The 13,615-nt window shown below is 37.3% G+C and overlaps 1 protein-coding gene across 2 annotated transcripts in view; it reads right to left on the reverse strand.

Annotated features, from left to right (window-relative positions):
- ADAM10 (ADAM metallopeptidase domain 10) overlaps nt 1-13,615 on the reverse strand; it is a 140,307-nt gene that overhangs the window by 76,361 nt on the left and 50,331 nt on the right. For both annotated transcript variants that reach the window (XM_055437389.2, XM_055437390.2), the window contains one exon: nt 2,235-2,353. In XM_055437389.2, the coding sequence (XP_055293364.1) occupies nt 2,235-2,353 (119 nt within the window). The remainder of the gene's footprint in view (nt 1-2,234; nt 2,354-13,615) is intronic.

A 13,615-nucleotide genomic window follows, 5' to 3' on the forward strand; every position in this document is an offset into this window, starting at 1 on the left:
CTAAATGTGAACAACTAGAACTTAGTAAATATATATTGTATATATATAAATAAAAACTCTATTTTATATATATATATATATAAACAATGAAATATGGAACATCTGTCTTGCCAACAATCAAATTCCCAGCACCTAGCACAGAGCCTGGCATGTATGCAATAGCCATTGAATAAATGACTGCTAAATAAACTTTGAAAAAGACAAGCAGCTCTTTGTTAAAATACATACATTTAACAGCTCTTTGTTAAAATACAAGTATAAAATACATACTTTCAAATTAGAGATATTAAAGTATATTTTGAATTTCTGCTCTAATTGTCATAAAAAAAAAAGTTCTTTCCCAACTAATACATTCCGCATGAGCATCTTGGATTCCTTATTAGCAACAACTGGGTTTTAGAAATACATTTTCAAAATAGAAGAGTGTTAAATATTTTAGAAGTATACCACTAATTCTTTTTAAGATACTGGAAGTTTGTGATAGTGTCTCATCAATGATACTTCTTTAGGGAAAGAAAATAATAAAAAAGAAAGTTTTGGTTTTTAATACAGTCACAAAACATCAAATGACAAGAGGTGGGAGATAGGAGGGGTCTATAAAGTTTAATTTACCATTTAAAATTTTCTCACTAAAATAAAGCTGAGGTCTAGCTTTGATTTTCTGACTTTGTATGGCTTTCTCTTTTATTCACCATAATGTATTAAAACTTTCTCAGATACTAACAATTAAAAGTTATTACAAATATACACAAACACAACAAAAAAAATTCTAAACATCAGGGGTTTTTTTCCTTCCAATTTCTAAGTTGCAGATTAGCACTAATTCAGCTCAGTTCAGTCGCTCAGTCGTGTCCGACTCTTTGCGACCCCATCAATCATAGCACGCCAGGCCTCCCTGTCCATCACCAACTCCCGGAGTACACTCAAACTCATGTCCATCAAGTTGGTGATGCCATCCAGCCATCTCATTCTCTGTTGTCCCTGTCTCCTCCCACCCCCAATCCCTCCTAGCATCAGACTCTTTTCCAGTGAGTCAACTCGTCGCATGAGGTGGCCAAAGTATTGGAGTTTCAGCTAATTAGTTGACTTTAATTATAGACTGAAGCTAAGTTCAAACATTTGCATTTTAAATGATACGATGTTTATCTACAAACTCATTTTGTCATACGCTTCTCAACTATTATACGCTTCTCAACTATTACCTAGCAAAATAAAGCAGGGCGGGGAACTACTAAGTTACTTATCCAGCGAGATAAACTACCAAGAAAAAAAAAAAACTATAACATTAGAAATCTTGATCGATGGAAAAACACTTAACTTTTCTATTACACAATTATAGCAGTACAAAAAACTTTAAATTTATTAACTGTGCTCAATCTACAAATGAGAAATTTTAAGTACAAAAAAACCTCATTTGCCCTCATTAAAAAAAAAAAAACCTTTCACAAAGTGTTTAATTTTTCAACTTAAGATTTGAGGGGAAATCTCTCTACTATGTAGAAATGAAATTTAACTTTCAGTTAACTTTAATAACTCTTAACAAATGAGGATCATCTTGAGTATTTACTAACATACAGAGTTATAATTCCATGGTATTTTGTTCGTAATACCCCTAGGAGACTTTGATTTTTTAGCTTTTTACAACTTCCATAAATTGTTCTGTTCTTCCTTCATGACTAAACTGATAAATGTAGTTTTCCATTGAACTAGTAAGTGTGCCCTCATCTCCCTAATATCTTTTTAAATCTGGTGTAGTAAGAGAAAGTTGTTAGAATTGTGAACAAAAACCAAATAGATTCTGAGGAAGGAAGGCCTTCAGAGGACTTTCCTATGAAAGACTTTGCACATTATTTTTGGCTGTTAAGATCATTCTACAGTTTCATTGTAGACTTCTTCTCTTATAAAACACAGTTAAGTTACTGTTAATTTCTTTTTTGGAAAATCAGAAAAATTAAATAAATCATTAAAATTTTTAAAAATATGTAGCAGTTTGGGGGTAATGAGAGATCAAAACTTCATACCTTTTAAAAGCCAGATACTACACAATTCGATACTAAACATATATGTAAAAGTTGATCCAAGAATTACTTCATCCTTCAAAGACCACTGTTCTTCATGATACAGTCAAATCTGCCCAGGATTTATACCATCTTTCTGAAATATTTGCCTACACTTCAAAAAACACGAATTTCCTTGTGTAGAAAAAGTCACAGTTCTTTTAAGGTTCAACTTACCATAAATATGTCCAGTATAAATATGAGAAGTATCATAATCAAGTACTGCATTTGATGTTTCCACCCTAAATTCCTCACTGAAAAGGGAAGTATCCCTCTTCATTCGTAGGTTGAAATGTCTGCAAACAGGGTGGGAAAGGAAAAAAAGAAATTAAAAGGATCCAAATTTAAACAATTATTTTTTTAAATAAAGGAAATCTGCAAAATGTGGACTGTTCCACAAAACTTTTCTACTTGGGAATAACTGACCAATTTTCTCATTAAAATTCTGATCTAAAATTCAACCTAACATTGATAAAACTCACATACAAATAATCAGTAATCATCTGCTGCTGCTGCTGCTGCTAAGTCGCTTCAGTCGTGTCCGACTCTGTGCGACCCCATAGACGGAAGCCCACCAGGCTCCCCCGTCCCTGGGATTCTCCAGGCAAGAACACTGAAGTGGGTTGCCATTTCCTTCTCTAGGAATATATTAAAAAATAAATGCCTATAGGCTGATTCCTACATGGTGAAACAAGATCATTCTGAGGGCAACTAAGGTGCTTGAAGATAAAAACAAGCTTCTTGACCCAATTACTGTTATTCACCACTACCTGTCTTTCCTCTTTGGTAATTCCACAGTTTTGCCACTTTCTCCTCTTATCCACAATTCAGATAATACATACAAAAGTGTCATCTAATTAGGTACTTAACATCTCCTCTCACAAAAGTAAATACGCATGCTCTTTCCTACAGGCATGAACAGAAAGACACACACACACACACACAGAAAACGTTTCAAATCCTTTATTTTTCCCTGGGGCAGCCTCTTCTAGTTCTTTTTAGACCTTTCTCAGTTCAGTTTGGAGACTTCAAACACAAAGAACCATGATAGCTGAAATCATACTCATTCTAACTGTCCTCTATAAAAGAAAAAACCAAAATACTAAAATAAAATTAAGTAAAGAAATCTCAGGCTTTAGAATCAAACTCAGAATCAAAATCTTAAGCCTAAATTTACTAGTCCAGTATTCCTATCCACTAAATAAAGATAACACATTCTATTTTCTGGAACCATTTTAAGGATTAGGGATTATAATCTATGAAAAAATAAACTCATTAACACAGTACTTGGCACAAAGGAGATGTAAAGGATAACATATTGGCTATCACTAGTAAACTTTCAGAACTAAATTAACTGTCCTAACTTTCATAATCAACTAACCAATTGACTTTCATAACTGCCATAAAAGTCTGTATACAACATAATTTCTACTTAATGAATATGAACCAAAGTTTTTAATTAGCCAAACTCCAAATGTTAGTAGGACAAGAAATAATTTGAATTGTGACACACTACTGGTGAAGGTAAAAAATGGAACAATTTGGAAAACTGGCTGTTATTTATAAAGTTAAACAGGCAAAAACCCTATGACCCACAATTCTACACCAAGAGAAATGAAAATAGAAAATATATGTCCGCACAAACAACTGGACATAAATGTCCAAAGCAGTTTTATTCAAACTGGCCAAAACCTGGAAATAACCTTAATGTCAATCAGCAAGTAGAGAGAGAAAAGGTTGTGGCTTATTCATATAGTAGCAAACTATTCAACAATAAAATGATTCAATTCAGTTCAGTTGTTCAGTCATATCCGACTCTCTGCAACCCCATGGACTGCAGCACACCAGCCTTCCCTGTCCGTCATCAACTCCTGGAGCTTCTTCAGACCCATGTCCATCAAGTCGGTGATGCAATCCAACCATCTCATCCTCTGTCATTCCCTTCTCCTCCTGCCTTCAATCTTTCCTAGCATCAGGGTCTTTTCCAGTGAGTCAGTTCTTCCCATCAAGTGGCCAAAGTATTAGAGTTTCAGCTTCAGCATCAGTCCTTCCAAAGAATATTCAGGACTGATCCCCTTTACGAAGAACTCATTTGATCTCCTTGCGGTCCAAGGGACTCTCAAGAGTCTTCTCCAACAACACAGCTCAAAAGCATCAATTCTTCCACACTCAGCTTTCTTTATGGTCCAAACTCTCACATCCAAACATGACTACTGGAAAAACCATAGCTTTGACTAGACTGACCTTTGTCAGCAATGTCCCTGCTTTTTAATATGCTGACTAGGCTGATCACAGATTTTCTTCCAAGGCGGAAGGATCTTTTAATTTCATGGCTGCAGTCACCATTTCCAGTGATTTTGGAGCCCAAGAAAATAAAGTCTGTCACTGTTTCCATTGTTTCCCCATCTATTTGCCATGAAGTGATAGGACTGGATGCCATGATCTTCATTTTTTGAATGTTGAGCTTTAAGCCAACTTTTTCACTCTCCTCTTTCACTTTCATCAAGAGGCTCTTTAATTCTTATTTACTTTCTGCCATAAGGGTGGTGTCATCTGCATATCTGAGATACGCAAGGTTGTGTAATCTGCATATCAGCATTATGTATTTAATTAAATGATTAAATTCCTAAAAATAAGTACTTTTACAACACAAAAGACTGCACATGGTATAATTCCATATACATGTAATTTAACAGGCAAAATCTATCTGTAGTGTCAGAAAGCAGATAAGTGATTACCTGGGATGGAGAGAGACTAAGAGCAAGTGGGAATGAAGGAACTTTTTTGCTCTGATGGAAATGTTCTACACCTTGGTTTGAATGGTGATTCACAAGTACATACATTTATCAAAACTTAAACTATATGCTTGAAATGACAGAACTATACAATAAAGGACAGAGACAGTACGGGCCTAACAGAAGCAGAAGATATTAAGAAGAGGTGGCAAGAATACACAGAAGAACTATACAAAAAAGATCTTAATGACCCAGATAATCACAATGGTGTGATCATTCACCTAGAGCAAGACATCCTGGAGTGCTAAGTCAAGTGGGCCTTAGGAAGCATCACTGCAAACAAAGCTAGTGGAGATGATGGAACTCCAGTTGAGCTTTTTCAAATCTTAAAAGATGATGCTGTGAAAGTGCTGCACTCAATATGCCAGCAAATTTGGGAAACTTAGCAGTGGCCACAGGACTAGAAAAGGTCAGTTTTCATTCCAATCCCAAAGAAAGGCAATGCCAAAGAATGCTCAAACTACCGCACAATTGCACTCATCTCACACTCAAGCAAAGTAATGCTCAAAATTCTCCAAGCTAGGCTTCAACAGTACATGAACCAAAAACTTCCAGATGTTCAAGCTGGATTCAGAAAAGGCAGAGGAACCCGAGATCAAATTGCCAACATCCATTGGATCACAGAAAAAGCAAGAGAATTCCAGAAAAACATCTGCTTCACAGACTACACTAAAGCTTTTGACTGTGTAGATCACAACAAACTGTGGAAAATTCTTAAAGAGATGGGAATACCAGACCATCATACCTGCCTCCTGAGAATTCTGTATGCAGGTCATGAAGCAACAAAAGAACCAGACATGGAACATCAGACTGGTTCAAAATTGGGAAAGGAGTACATCAAGGCTGTATATTGTCACCCAGCTTATTTAAGCTATATGCAGAGTACATCATGTGAAATGTCAGGCTGGATAAAGCACAAGCTGGAATAAAGATTGCTGAGAGAAATATCAATACCTCAGATATGCAGATGACACAACCCTAATGGCAGAAAGCAAAGAGGAACTAAAGAACCTCTTGATGAAAGTGAATGAGGAGAGTGAAAAACCTGGCGTAAAACTCAACATTCAAAAAACAAAGATTATGCCATCCGGTCCCATCACTTCATGGCAAACAGTGAAAGACTTCATTTTGGGGGGCTCCAAAATCACTGCAGCCATGGTGACTGCAGTCATGAAATTAAAAGACGCTTTCTCTTTGGGAAAAAAGCTATGACCAACCTAGACAGCATATTGAAAGGCAGTGACATACTTTGCCGACAAAGGTCAGTCTAGTCAAAGCAATGGTTTTTCCAGTAGTCATGTATGGATGTGAGAGTTGGGCTATAAAGAATACTGAGCGCTGATGCTTTTGAGTTGTGGTTTTTGGAGAAGACTCTTGAGGGTCCCTTGGACTGCAAGGAGATCCAACCAATCCATCAAGGCGATCAGTCCTAAATATTCACTGGAAGGACTGATGCTGAAGTTGAAACTTCAATACTTTGGCCACCTGATGGGAAGAACTGACTCACTGTAAAAGACCCTGATGCTAGGAAAGATTGAAGGCAGGAGGAGAAGGGGACGACAGAGGATGAGATGGTTGGATGGCATCACCAACTCAATGGACATGAGTCTGAGCAAGCTCCGGGAGTTGGCGCTGGACAGGGAAACCTGGTGTGCTGCAGTCCATGGGGTCGCAAAGAGTCACACACAACTAAGCGACTGAACTGAACTGAAACTATACACTTGAAATGAACGTAATGTAAATTATACTTCAATAAAGATGATTTTAAAGAAAAAAAAATCAAATCATTTTTTCAAGTGAACAGGGGTCAACAGTTGGATTTTATCCATTAGCTTCATAATAATGTCACCTTTTTTGAACACTATAATCTTTTTTCCTTAATTTCCTGTCAATATTGGCAATCTTTTATTTTGTGGCTGTACTCACTTCTATTTGCCTAAAACTCTCATAAAATATCTCCTAGGGCTTCCCAAGTACTGTGACAACGACTGTAGGCTAGGAAAGATATCCTTAGAACCTTAAGGTTCTAATCCACTGCAGCAAGCAATCAACAAAGCCAAAGATCTTCTAAATGAGAATTCCACAGTTAAAAAAACAATCCTAAACAAACAGGAATCCTGCCTGTATTCTTATTCCACATCCTTTTCATAAAATTGCTTTCATCAACTAACAGGAAATCCTTGATCATATATACAAGAACAAATGCATTATTTTTTAAAGGATCATAATGATTTGAAAATCATTCATTTATATTCATTCATGTACTTTTAATTTACTATATAAATAGTACTTCTAAAAGAGCATCTTTGTTAAACAGACTAAACAGTAAAAGTCCATGGGCTTAATATGTTTGTCATTCAGGATTTGTTTATTATTTAGCAAAACTGTTATACCTTAAAACCATTATAAGCAGGAGCTTAAACTTTTGGCTCAAGGGTAAGAAAAATTACAGTGAACACTGCCTTTAAAAAAAAAAATCACTGAATTTTGGGAAAAGAGTTTGGTGGTTCCTCAAAAAGTTAAACAGAGAATTACTGTATTATCCAGAAATTCTATTTCTAGGTATAGACTCTAAGGACTGGAAATCAGGGACTCATGTACAGCAATGTTTATGGCATTATTCATAACAGCCAAAAGATGGAAACAACCCTAATGTCCACCAACATATGGGTTTCAAGATGTATGTATGAGTAGCATAAACATACAGTGGATTATTTAGCTTTAAAAAGGAATGGAATTCTGATACATGATACAACACAGATGAACTTTGGAACCACTATGCTAGGTGAAACAGGCCAGATGCAGAAGGTCATGTATCATATGACCCCAGTTATGAGGTACCTAGAATAGGCAAATTCCTAAAGACAGAAAGTAGAATAGTGGTTACCAAGGGCTGGTAGGAGGACAGAACACAGAGTTATTATTTAATGGGTACACAGTTTCTGTTTGGTATAATCAAAAAGCTCTGGAAATGAACATCAGTGATAGTTTGACAACACTTTGAATGTACCTAACACCACTGAATTGTAACCATTAAAAATGGTTAAAATCGTAAGTTACATGCTATTTTGCCAACATAAAAATAAAATTTTAAAAATCATGTATTCCCCAAAGCTAAGGTATAAAATAAAATTGTGTGGGCAGAGACACCCATCCCAGTAGTAAAAGCTCCTAGAATATTGGTTGAGATACTACTGGTTGAGATAGCTGCTGCTGCTGCCAAGTCACTTCAGTCGTGTCCGACTCTGTGTGACCCCGTAGATGGCAGCCCACCAGGCTCCCCCGTCCCTGGGATTCTCCAGGCAAGAACACTGGAGTGGGTTGCCATTTCCTTCTCCAATGTGTGAAAGTGAAAAGTGAAGTCGCTCAGTCATGTCCGACCCTTAGCGACCCCACGGACTGCAGCCTACCAGGCTCCTCCATCCATGGGATTTTCTAGGCAATAGTACTGGAGTGGCTTGCCTTTGCCTTCTCCGGGTTGAGATAGCAATATTGTGATAATGATGAGATTATAACATTCTTCTCAAATTTATGTAGGTTTCAGGGCTTTCCTGGTGGCTCAGTGGTAAAGAATCCAACTGTCAATGCAGGAGACATGGGTTCGATTCCTGGGCTGGGAAAATTCCCTGGACAAAGAAATGGCAACCCACTAAAGTATTCTTGCCTGGAAAATTCCATGGACAGAAGAATCTGGCAGGCTACAGTCCATGGGGTCACAAAGAATCAGACACAACTTCGTGATTAAACAACAAAAATAAAATAGTTTCAGAGCACTTTCACACATATTACTGCACCCCATCCTCACAGTAACCTTGCAAGGGAAGCATGATGAATGTTTTTATGAGACTCAGGTCACAAGACTAGAATTAGGACTAGAGCTCTAGTATTTGGTTGCTGTACCTTGCTTTTGACCATATCACAAATGCCTCTCAAGCATGTGATGGAAGCAGTCAAGTTAATATTTGCTGAGTGCTGTAGTGGTCTTAATGTATTGAATATTACCAGTCTTCGCTAACAAGTCACCTTTTAAAATCTGAACAAATCCAAGATACAGAAGTGAAATACACAACCTTTGGTGAATTTTACTGAAAATTTTACTTTACACCACCATACAAAGTACCCTTTGATTATTAATGCCTGAGACACTCTTAAGACTAAGGCTAAACTCTGTCCCCTTTTACTATGCTTCTTTCAGTAAGTTTAGTTTTTTTCTTGTTATAATATAGTGCACTGCCACCAAAGATAAATTTTAGATTTCCTTTGAGGTGGAAGATGCTCTGTATAAGGAACATTATTTGCACTGGGGATGTTTTCCTACTCTTAGATTTAACCACTGTGTTCACTGTATGGATCAACAGTATTTTGTATCTCATCCTGACTACAGTAGTTCTATTATCATTCTTTCTGCAGTGCCACATAGTAAAGTTATAAAGAACAGAGTGAAATTATAAGCAGGCAAAATCAGCTAACAAATGAAAGTCGTTTGAAAAAATACATGAAAAGGATTTTCCAAATTTCTGGCTTTGAAAATTTCATGCTTTGAAAACGCAGTTGTTCCATATGGTAATAAAAGCTGGTTTTCCCCTTTCAGGCTTTAAAAAAGCATTCTGAATCTAAGCAGTATTAGAGGTAGGAGAACCACCTTCAGTATGGACAACAAAATAAATTATCTTGGTATATGATTCTGTAAGTTTCTAGATCATATACCTTCTACACTAACGAGGTACCATTCTATAGATTAGAACAGTTAAGATTATAGAGTAAAAAGTTGTCTTTTCCCTCACATGATTACAGGCTAAAGATAGTATATGGCTCTGACTCTCAGAAGAAACCAGCAATAGTTAAAGATGCATCCCTCAAACTAGTCATAGTATTAGGGCTGGTGCAAAATTGCGATTTTGCATCACTGTTAAACTTTGCCATTTGATATTGGAATACATTCTTAAATAAATGTGGTTATGTTATACATCATTTTAATGGCATTTCTCACTTCATGTTTTTCTACTAATGACTGTTTGCTGTTTATGTTTATTTTAGATTACAGAAATGACGTTAGACAAAAAGCAAATTTGAGCGATTTTTCTAATTCAGTACAAAACAGGTCATAAAACAGCAGAGACAACTCACGCAACATCAACAATGCGTTTGGCCCAGGAACTGCTAATGAACATACAGTGCAGTGATGATTCAAGAAGTTTTGCAAAGAAGACTAGAGCCTCAAAGATGAAGAACATAGTGGCCAGCCATCAGAAGCTGATGAGCACCAACTGAGAGCCATCACTGAAGGTGATCCTCTTACAACTACATGAGAAATTGCCAAAGAACTCAACATCAACCATCCTATGGTCATTTGGCATTTGAAGCAAATTGGAAAGGTGAAAAGGTTAGGTTACTGGGTGCCTCATGAGCTGACTGCAACTCAAAAAAGTTTTGAAGTGTTGTCTTCTCTTATTCTACACAACAATGACAAACCATTTCTTGATTAGACTGTGATATGCAATGAAAAGTGGATCGTTTACAACAACCAGTGATGACCAGTTCAGGAGCTGGACCAAGCAAAAGCTCCAAAGCACTTCTCAAAGCTAAACTTGCACCAAAAAAAGATCGTGGTCTCTGGTGATCTGCTGCCAGTCTGATCCACTACAGCTTTCTGAATTCTGATGAAACCATTGCATCTGAGAAACATACTCAGCAAACTGATGAGAAGCACCAAAAACTGCAACACCTGCAGCCAGCATTGGTCAACAGAAAGGGCCCGATTCTTCTCCATGACAATGCCTGACCAACACATCGCACAACCAACATTTCAAAAGTTGAACAAATTGGGCTACAAAGTTTTGCCTCATCCACCATATTCACCTGACCTCTCACCAATCCACTACCACTTCTTCAAGCATCTTGACAACTTTTGCAGGGAAAATGCTTCCACAACCAGCAGAAAGCAGAAAATGCTTTCCAAGAGATTGTCAAATCCCAAGACATGGAATTTTACGCTACAGGAATAAACAAACTTACTTCTTGTTGGCAAAAATGTGTTGATTGTAATGGTTCCTATTTTGATTAATAAAGATGTGTTTGAGCCTAGTTATAATGATTTAAAATTCATGGTCCAAAAACCACAATTACTTTTGTACCAACCTAATAGGACAAAAAAGCCTCAGCTAATGAAGTAACTTGTTAACTGGGGAAAGAAATCTGAGAGCAAAAGCTTTGCTTCCAAGTATGTCAAAGTGATCTGGCAGTCCCAGAGAGGTCTACTGTGTCTAAACGGGACAGGTTTGTCACAGGCCTGGAGAATGACTCCTAGAAATAAAACAGGACTTAACAGGCCTTCCTTAGAAAATAGATGTTTCTAGGTATTCTATCCCTGTAACATTCACCTTCTTCATAAAGATGCTTGACAGAGTCTGCATCCAAATTATTTTTGTAAGACATGTTGCCAGTATTAATAGCAAATATTACTGTGAGTCAAATAGTACACTTTTTGAAACAGAAAAGTTCTTTTCAAATTATCTTAAAGAAGCCACCACTCACCAACCCCCTGAAAAAGGATAAAACATAAGAGGTTGATAGAAAGGGAAAGAACAGTTAGCCAGCGTGTGCGCCATTGAGCCAAACCTGAGGCATCCTCCACAGAAATTCTAGGGCTCTATAGTTTGAAAAACACAGTTCCAGGCTTTACTAATGGTCCTGAGGTAGACAGAGTGCTCTAAAAAAACAAAAATAAACATATAAGATTCCTTAAGAATTACCAAGGAAGATAAAAGTGAAACTAAAACTGAAGTTTGTAGCGGTAAGTGTATGATGAAAAACAAAGCAGGATAAAAGGACAGAATGGTAGAAGGAAAGAATGTGCTACTTTACAAAGGGTGGTAGGCAAGATTTCTCTGAATGGATGACATTTGAGCAGAGATTTGAATGAAATGGAGACTCAAGAGCCATGTGGCTATGGAATGGAGGTGGGAAAGAGCTGTGAGCAGAACTACACACACTGCGTGTTAGAGAAAAATCACCTGGGCTGAAGTGGTACACAGAGTGGGGAGGGGAGGAGATATGTTAAGAAAATAGAATATAGCACACAGAACAGATCAAAATCTTTGTTCAATTAATGAAGACCTGGGCAGCCAGCAAGTTATTCTTTACATGACAAACGCTGTCTAAAACATCTCCATGAACATATTTCTTCAAACTACAATATTCCCTGTGCCCACTGTGGGAAGTGAGAGGAAGGAAGGGGACTTGTCGTCCTGCTGCACATTCTCATTATCTCAAATCTCTCCTTTTAAAAGATAAAATTTGCCATCTCCTCCCCCATGCTCCTCAAGAATTCTACTCCCATACACATTTTTCTGCCTTTGTTACCTTTCCACATCCAGCGAGGCCTGAAGATTCACACCCCTCCTCCAAGTCCCACTCCCGGGCTCTTCTCATTCAACTGCAACCACGCAAGCAGTTCAGGTCTCCTTTTATTTGGGTAAGTGGGTTCTACACTGAATTCTTATCCTCAGCCTCCCTCCCACTTAAGATAAAATTTCTGATGAAGAAAAGCTACTGCCATTCTGCTATAGCAAACTGTTTAACAGCTTTTTGATTTTGCATTGCTGATAATATCAACCTCTAAAAGAAACGGAACACAATGATGAGAACTTCTACTTGAGATTTAATACTGATAAACTGTGAATAACTGGTTGATGATGAAGTAACAAGAACTTAAGAAGACAACACCATCATCTTATCATCATGGAGTTTGTTAAAACAAGAAATAAGAAAAAGCCTAAGAGAGAAAGTAAGTTCTAAGTTCAGCCACTCATGCTCGTGTCCACCTCTTTGCGACCCCATGGACTGCAGCACACCAGGCTTCCCTATCCATCACCAACTCCCAGAGCTTGCTCAAATTCATGTCCATCGCGTCAGTGATGCCATCCAACCCTCTCATCCTCTGACATCTCCTTCTCCTGCCTTCAATCTTTCCCAGCATCAGGGTCTTTTCCAAGGAGTCAGTTCTTCTCATCCAGTGGCCAAAGTACTGGAGTTTCAGCTTCAACATCAGTCCTTCCAATGAATATTCAGGACTGATTTCCTTTAGGATGGATTCGTTGGATCTCCTTGCAGTCCAATGGACTCTCAAGAGTCTTCTCCAGCACCACAGTTCAAAAGCATCAATTCTTCGGCGCTCGGCTTTCTTTATAGACCAATTCTCACATCTATATATGACTACTGGAAAAACCATAGTTTTGACTAGATGTATGTTTGTAGCAAAGGTTTTAGTAAAGCAGATTTTTAAACATTCACAGAGAGCATGAGTAAAATCTCCTATTTGGGCACTTAAAATACATACAAGTGAAGCTGAATGACTGACCATGTCTCCAAAATGTCATCCAAGTTGGACAGAGTAACCTCTGAAGTCTAAGATAAACAATGTGAAAGGCTCACTGAGTTTAGTAACAGGTATGAGTAAGCTACTGCTGAAAGCAAAACATTAAAAAATTCGAGGAGTCATGTCAGAACAATTTTATTATGGACAATTAAAATGTGTTTGTATTTCTTACATTTAGGGAAAAACTAACCAAGCTATACTCAAAAAATAACCAGATCCTTGCATTCAATCACCACAGAATTAGTAGAGATGGTTTTCCAAAGATACTGGCCCAATATGCTCTTTTAACCAAAATGCCCAAAGATACATTGGTTATTATCATGAATCATTAGAAATTCAAACAAAAAAATGTTACTTCTTTACCCTTATACATGACTATGAAGTCC

This window comes from Moschus berezovskii, chromosome 9 (assembly GCF_049115385.1).
Source record: "Moschus berezovskii isolate FMDL1 chromosome 9, NW_MosBer_1.0, whole genome shotgun sequence".
NCBI lineage: Eukaryota > Metazoa > Chordata > Mammalia > Artiodactyla > Moschidae > Moschus > Moschus berezovskii.